Source organism: Sinocyclocheilus rhinocerous, unplaced genomic scaffold (assembly GCF_001515625.1).
Source record: "Sinocyclocheilus rhinocerous isolate Xijiao unplaced genomic scaffold, SAMN03320098_v1.1 scaffold1259, whole genome shotgun sequence".
In the NCBI taxonomy this organism is placed as follows: Eukaryota; Metazoa; Chordata; class Actinopteri; order Cypriniformes; family Cyprinidae; genus Sinocyclocheilus; species Sinocyclocheilus rhinocerous.
Window position 1 is genome coordinate 740,294 of NW_015650717.1, and position 8,495 is coordinate 748,788.

Here is an 8,495-nt window from a genome sequence, read left to right on the forward strand (position 1 = left end):
TGTAAACTTTGATAAAACGTGAAACTGCTGTACAATGTGCTACAATCACAGGCAATCAAAACATATTTCATTTTGGACTAATAAGCTATAAATCGAAAGACAACTGTACTTGTAAGTGATAGCTTTTAACACTTAAAAATGTTAAAACAAATGACGTTAACAAAACTTGGTGTGTAGTTTGCATATTTGGATTTTGAAGAATTAGTACCAAGTGCAACTTGACAAGGCAAAACTTCTGTGTGATGTGATTAAATCACAGAGAATTAAAACATGTTTAATTGTGGAATAATGCAATGAGCTGACATAAACCGAAAGAAAATTGTACTTTAATAGCTTTTATCACTTAAAAATGTTCTAGATACCACACCTATCACAACACAAATGACTTTAACAAAACTTAGAATGTAATGTAACATGTTTGTGTTACAAAAAATGAATACAATGCATAAACTTGAAAACGTAAAACTGCTGTGCCATGTGATTCAATCACAGACAATCATAACATCAATAATTTTGCAAAGCGATGGGCCAAAATAAAGCGAGAGCAAATTCTACTTCTAAGAATAGCTTTTGTCGCTTAAAATTGTTGTAGGTAGCATACTTAAAATATAATAAATGACATCAATCAGAATGAAGTTTACATATTTGGTTGCGAAAACGTAAAGGGAAAAAAAACTTTGAAAAAACGCAAAACTGCTGTGCGATGTGATTAAATCAAAGACAATTAGAAGATATTTCATTGTGGATTAATGCAATGGGACAGCATAAACAAAGAGAAAATTTTACTTGTAAGTTATAGTTTTTATCAATTAAAAGTGTTCTACATTTCACATGTAAAATAAAACAAATGATGTTTACATACAGTATTTGGATTGTGAAAAATGTATACTATGTTTAAACTTAAAAACGTGAAACTGCTGTGCAATGTGATTTAATCACAGACAATCATAACATCTAATTTTGGACAAATGCGATAGGCCAAAATAAACCAAAGAAAATTGTACTTGTAAGAAATCTTTTTATCGCTTAAAATTGTTCTAGATAGCGCACTTAAAATATAACAAATGAAATAACAAAACTTAGAATGTAGTTTACATGTTTGGATTGCAAAAACTTCCAAATATGAAAAAAAAATTAGTTGAAAATAATCTTTGAGAAAACGCAAAAATGTTGTGCAATGTGATTTAATCACAGACAACCAGAACATATTTCATTGTGGATTATAGCAATGGGACAACATAAACCAAATTTTTTTTTTTCACCTTTTAAACAAATTTTACCTTTTATCAGCTACAATTGCTCTAGATGCCACATGTAAAATAAAACAAAAATGTAAACAAAACTTGCTGGGTAGTTTACATATTTGGATTGTGAAAAATGTATACTATGCTTATACTTGAAAATGCAAAGCTGCTTGTGCGATGTGATTCAATCACAGACAATCATAACATTTAATTTTAGAACAATGCGTTAGAGCGACAAATCGAAAGAAAACCGTACTTGTGAGTAATACGTTTTATCGCTTAAAAATGTTGTAGATACCAAATTTAAATTTAAAGTAATATATATAAAATAATACAAATACACTTAATATCGTACAAATGACATTATTTTTCCCAACACTTAGTCATTACTTTTGCTGGTGCATAGGCTATATATTAAATAGGCTATATACACACAATCACATACATAAATGCTGCCCACATATTATTGTAGCCCAGTTTGTGCTGATTATGGTGCTACTAAATTTTAGCCATTAAAATGTTTATAAGCAACTGAAAAAAGCACAAATGTCAGGGCATGTCAAAACTTCTCCAGGGCCCCAAAACACCCTCGGACCCCAGAGGGTTAAAGGCACATTATGATTTTAGTTCCCCACCCCCCCAGTATATATTTAATTAAATTAAATTAATATATAATATAATATAAAATCTTTAGTCGGGGGCAGCCTTCATTTGGATTGGGAAAAATTATTACCATGCTTAAACGTGAAAGTGCGAAACTGCTGTGCAATATGATACACAAACACTCATTGAGACAGGATGCCATTTATAGATTTATAGTCACGTCAGACTCGGACACAATCGGAAACATGTTTTACATGCAATAAAATGTTTATGAAAACGTATTAAAAAAACACAGAAAAATATCACACAACCTCATCATGTTTTTACAGTGCCACTGAGCTGGTCTGTTATCATAGCAAAGGACAGTTATGTGTCACACCTGAGTGTGTCACCTAACAAAGCGAATCATGAGAGACAGAATGCTCTGTGCTGACATCTCAGAAACACACTCACGCAATCACACACTCGAGAGTTTGTATGGACCATCTGTCTCACACACACACACACAGGCGTGGCTTGTGGACAGTGTGACGGCTGCCATAATTAAGCTTATGGTGTTTGTCAACTTTCCCTGCATGTAGCAGAGCATTGCACAGTGGCCGTCAACGGTGAGTCACGCTACCCAGACGGGACGGCAACGTCGACTGCCAAAAACCCAGTCAGCGCCATAGAGGTCTGGGTGCTCCACACTCCCAGCATGCAGTGCGGCTGCCAGATGATTTTTAAAGCCACATTTGCACACTACCCACCGAGGAACACAAATACACCCACTGAAAGCTGGCATTCATAAATATGGTGAGAAGTAGTCGAGAATCCAACCTCCTGCGGTAAACATCCGGCATTTGAAAACAAATGGGAGATGCAGTCAGGGCCGCATTGAGACCGCACTGGGCCCTGGGGCTATGATTTACTGCAGGGCCCCCCCATCACAATAATGATATATATATATATATATATATATATATATGGTAAACCTGTATGAGATTCCTTCATGCTGTTGAACACAAAATAATATATTTGGAACAATATTGGTAACCAAACTGTTGCTGGGCCCTCACTACTTCCATATATGAAAAAAAAAAGAAAGAAAAAAAAAACACTATTGGAGTCAGTTGGGACCAGAAACTGGTTACGATCATTCTTCAAAATATCTTCTTTTATGTTGAGGAGGAAAAGGAAATAGATGTTTAGAACAATTTGAGGGTAAGTATATGACAGTATCTTCATTTTTGGGTGAATATCCTTTTAAGATCTCATCATATAGGCTAAGGATCTCATATAGCCTAACACATGCTTTATCTTTAACTATTAACATTCATTTAAGACACAAATAACTGTGTTTACGAGGATACTCGCAAAGACGGGCATTTTGACACATAACTATGTGTATTTGAACGTTTAAGCACAAGGAGAGGAAGTTTAGTCAGTCACTATACGAGTAGGTGCGCGCTGCACGCATCAGGCTGAAACCGTTTCAACGCACGCATTTACCAGAATGAATTCTGCCCCGCTGCTTAATGTCCATGAACAGTTTAAACCATTTGTTTTAAAACCTGCTTAAAACGCGTTTAAATGATAAGTTTAGCCTACATCACAACGCGCTTCAATCAACGATTGATATATTTCTACCGGATTATCTCCCAACCCTTAAATGAATATAGTTTGTTCAAACACAAAAACAATATAAATCCAGTTAATAATCAAACTAACCTAAAATCTGTGTGGACGATGACACTGTTTTTATCTGCTCCATGTGCCCGGTTCACTTGCTGTTCCAGCAACTTCCACTCCATCATCAGCTTTAGTAAAATAACCTGATAGCTGGGGAATTTACTAAGTCATGTTTTTTATGTTGTTTGTATTTGAAGTTTTTCGTTTTTTGAGCCCCTCTCTCTTTTAGAATTGCTGAAATTTTTACTTATTGGAATGTTGTTCTTTGCGCGACCATTTCCAGATTACTCCAGAACAAAGTGAAGAGAGGTGAATGCAGACATACTGGGCAGCAATCACCTGATAGATACGTGCGCATATCGTTCAAAAGTCAAATATAGAATAAATGCATTTGATTGGTAAACCAAATTCAAACTTTACGTTTCAATTTCAAATGGTAATGCATTTGCAACTAAATAACAGCGCTAATAAGTGGGGGGCGTGGTGGCTTTGGCGATCGGCGCTCCAGTCAATCTACTCCACAGCCAATCACGGGCCCCCTCCTTGCTCGGGCCCCGGGGCTTCAGCCCCGCCTAGCCCAATGGTTAAAACGGCCCTGACCGTTTCAACGCACGCATTTACCAGAATGAATTCTGCCCCGCAGCGTAATGTCCATGAACAGTATAAACCATTTGTTTTAAAACCTGCTTAAAACGCCTTGAAATGATAAGCTTAGACTACATCATGACGCGCTTCAATCAACGATTGATATATTTCTACCGGATTTTCTCCCAACCCTTAAACGAATATAGTTTGTTCAAACACAAAAACAATATAAATCCAGTTAATAATCAAACTAACCTAAAATCTGTGTGGATGATGATTTTTATCTGCTCCATGTGCCCGGTTCAATTGCTGTTCCAACAACTTCCACTCCATCATCAGCTTTAGTAAAATAACCTGATAGCTGGGGAATTTACTAAGTCATGTTTTTTATGTTGTTTGTATTTGAAGTTTTTCGTTTTTTGAGCCCCTCTTTCTTTTAGAATTGCTGACATTTTTACTTATTGAATATTGTTCTTTGCGCGACCATTTCCAGATTACTCCAGAACGAAGTGAAGAGAGGTGAATGTAGACATACTGGGCAGCGATCACGTGATAGATACGTGCAAATATCGTTCAAAAGTCAAATATAGAATAAATGCATTTGATTGGTAAACCAAATTCAGACTTTACGTTTCAATCTCAAATGGTAATGCATGGAATTTACGGAAAAGCTAAACTATATAACAGCGCTAATAAGTGGGGGGCGGGGTGGCTTTGGCGATCGGTGCTCCAGTCAATCTATTCCACAGCCAATCACGGGCCCCCTCCTTGCTCGGGACCCGGGGCTTCAGCCCCGCCTAGCCCAATGGTTAAAATGGCCCTGGATGCAGTAGGAGAGATTTGAAAATTAAACTGACACATTACGACACTGGCCTTTGCATTTATTATGTCCAAAAAAATGACTGAACTGTGATTGGTCCCTTTAAATGTTGTTCAAGCGGCAAAGCAGTCCAGACTTTGTGCCGATAATCAAAAGTCTGACTCTGTGAGACTGGAGTTACACAAGCAGAAAAAAATGTTGATCTAAAAAATTATGCAACAGGATGATATGGTCACAAAGGCATGCTAGTCAAAAATTAAAAAAAATGCTACGAATGACAGAAATGCATCCATTTATTGAAAAGCGTAACGGTTTTGAAAGCTAAAACTTATCCAGTCAAAACAATTTATGGATTTCTGTCTGTCTCAGGATAGTGTAATTGTGCAGTAACACTCAAAGATTATATTTTTTTGTCTCTCAAGATATAATGTCGGTTTGAGTTTCCATTTGAAATCTTAAAAATAAATATAAAATATCAAGCCAAAAATATTTCTCAGTGCTTTTAGGGTTTATTTTTAACTGTAACACAATACACAAACAAACCTGAACTATATAGTTGTGCATTACGGATCATTTCAGCATACCAACATATTATAAACAAATTCCTTTAAAGTACTACTTTATGTCAGATGATTGCGATCTCGGCTATTTTAGATACTGCTAGTATTGTTTATAAGACATGCTGGGGCTTATTTTTACCTCACCCCTGCCAAGCATTAAATAAATTCCAGAAATTCCAGTTAAAAGTCAGTATCGTTGATCTAAGTGAGAGTATGCTGTTCTTCCTGATTTTTTGGATATCTGAATATTTCTTTCCCAGCCTGGCGTATGTTTCGACGGAATCCTTTATCCGATGATAACTGAAAGTGGCACTGTGACAAGAGCGCTAACAAAGAGAGACTGGCAAAAAGTTACGTTAGAGTAGCAGCGCAGAACTAAGAAAGGGTTGTTAATTTGATCTATCGGAAATGATTCATTTTAGACTAAAATTTCAAATTATGCCTCTACATGTTTTTCAAATGATTAGTTCTAGTGTGTGTACATACTTAGCAAAAATAGTGATGAACTTATTAAAAATAGTTAATAGTGACACGTTAATATTTATAATAGTTATAATAATTGAAATTTAAAAAACTACATTTGGGGACATTCCATTATTACTTTATTCTTTATGGGTGCACTGAAAAAAAATTTGCGAGAGACAATTTTCACTCAGAATAACAAAAATTGTTTTAAATTAAATTAAATTAAATTAAACTAAATTAAATTAAATTAAATTAAATTAAAAAGTTTTAATTTTTTAAAATATTTTTAATTAATTAAATATATTTTTATTATTTTATTCTTTATGGGTGCACTGAAAAACATTGGTGAGAAACTACTAAGTAGTTAAAATAAAAAAAAATAAAAAAATAAGCAGCAATTAACACAACACGAAATTTTGAAGTATAAAATCTGAAAATAGTGTTTTTCTTTTTTAACATTTAAATTTTTTGTGTGTGTTCAAAAGGGAAAAAACTGTTCACAAAGAGTCTAAATGTCTATATTCACTTCTAAGAAGTTCTTTTTTTTTATTTGGGTTAGTTACATAGCACTAAAATCAATGGGAAGTCCCCAATTACGCAACCGCGTAATCGTGTGTGTACGTGTTTCTGTGTGGTATCACCGGTGTACTAGCAGCTTCTTACCCCTCTTGGTTGTCCTCTTCGTCCAGATTGGAAAGTAGCTGGGATCCGGCCAGCGAGAGGTCCAGGGCAGCTAGAGGAAGGTCCCTGTAGGCGAAGCTGACCAGCTGCACTGGAGCCATGCACTGGCCTTCATCCTCCACCTGCTGGGAGATCACCTCCAGGTCCGGCGCTGCCGCCTGCTGAGGGGGCCTGGGGACACACGGGACACACTACTCTATTGTCTTCTTACATGAACTGTCTTAAATAAGATTACCTTAAAAATGACTTTGATTACCACAAAGACGTTACATACTGAACCACTGAGTAAATGAAACCATCTACCTGTTATCACAGATGGGAAGTCAACATGAAATGAAATCTGACACTCTGAACTTTAACACGTTTCTGGTCTTACTGTGAATGATATATCAGTCCATCGATTAATACCCTCTAACCACCTTCAGAAACCACCTTGATTCAACTAAAAAATTTCCAATCAGTGCACTGGGAAGTTGATTCATTTGAGTGAATGAGTTCATTAGGATTGTTCATGTAATGCAAGCAGCTGACTTCCGCAAACTGCTTCTTTCATACTAACCGTCCGTATGAACTGATTCACTAAAATGACTCACTGATTTATTTGAGGCATTGAGTAAAAAGTCATGTAAGGAATTTTGAAATATTACTATATTAATATAAGCAAGCAGTTTACTCGTCAAACTGCTTCATTCACAAGATGCGCCTAAAAAGAAAGAATTCACTCATTAAAATGACTCACTGATTCATTTGAGGCACTGTGTAGAAGTTATGTATAGCAAAAAAAATAGTTAAGCCCAGTAGTTTCATTGGGAAGTTGGACTAATTTTAGCGAATCGGTCCATTCAGATTTGTTATGCAAATCAAGCATTTTACTTTAGCGAACGGCTTTATTCTTGTGGATTTTATGAAAGAACCGATTCACCAAAAGGAGTCACTGATTTACTTGATGCCATGCGTAGAAGTCCTGAATTTTTGGTAGCAAAATATTTAGTTAAACACAGTTGTTTGCATTGGTAAGTTAGACTCCATTTAGTGAAGTTTCATGTAAATCAAGCAATTTACTTAAGAGAACTACTTCATTAACATGAACCACCTAATAGAACTGATTCACTAAAATGAGTCACTGATTCACTTTTTTTTATAGTTTAGGAAGTTAAATATTTAGTTAAGTTTGCATTGGGAAGGTAGATTGGTTTTAATCAATCAATCAAACTGTTCGGTACACGGTTCATGTAAATCAAGCATTTTACTTTTGTGAACTGACCGATTTACATCTGAACAAACCAATTCACTAAAATGAGTCACTGATTCATTTAGGGCCCTGCATAAAAGTCCATGCAAGACACTGCACATGATTCTTTGTAATATACTATTTACTTGTTCATAACTAGAAGTGTTTTAATGCTGTCATCAAATTGCTTTTGCGGCAAAAATACATATTTAAAAAAATAGGTAGCTTGTTGTTGTTTTTAATTATTTTTATTATTATTTTATCCAGTGTTGGGGGTAATGCATTACAAGTAACACAAGTTCCCTTTCAGTCGGTCACTCTCGACGTCACGTCGGATGACCGACGAATTGGGATCTCGCTTAGAGAGACCAATCTACTTCGAGTGTAAACTAAACGAGCCAATGCACATTGGCATGCGATTATTGTATCCAGCTGCCGCTGATCACAGCGTGAGTATAAGTAGGCAGCAGATGCAGCGCATAATCAGCTTTTCGCTTCGGGGGCGAGCGATCACATCGTTCTGCTCCTGACTACTCTACTGAGAGAATGATGGACCTCGCGCTACGAGCGATGAAGCTTACGGCGCGGTCTCTGGGTCGTGCGATGTCCACTATGGTGGTCCAGGAGCGCCATTT

At 36.1% G+C, this 8,495-nt stretch overlaps 1 protein-coding gene across 2 annotated transcripts in view; it reads right to left on the reverse strand.

Annotated features, from left to right (window-relative positions):
* LOC107712525 (transmembrane protein 266) overlaps nt 1–8,495 on the reverse strand; it is an 85,445-nt gene that overhangs the window by 42,949 nt on the left and 34,001 nt on the right. Inside the window, exon 3 of one of the 2 annotated variants that reach the window (XM_016517815.1) lies at nt 6,612–6,800. The exons of the other annotated variant lie outside the window; for it this stretch is intronic. Within the exon in view, the coding sequence (XP_016373301.1) occupies nt 6,612–6,800 (189 nt within the window). The remainder of the gene's footprint in view (nt 1–6,611; nt 6,801–8,495) is intronic. 2 annotated transcript variants of the gene reach the window in all.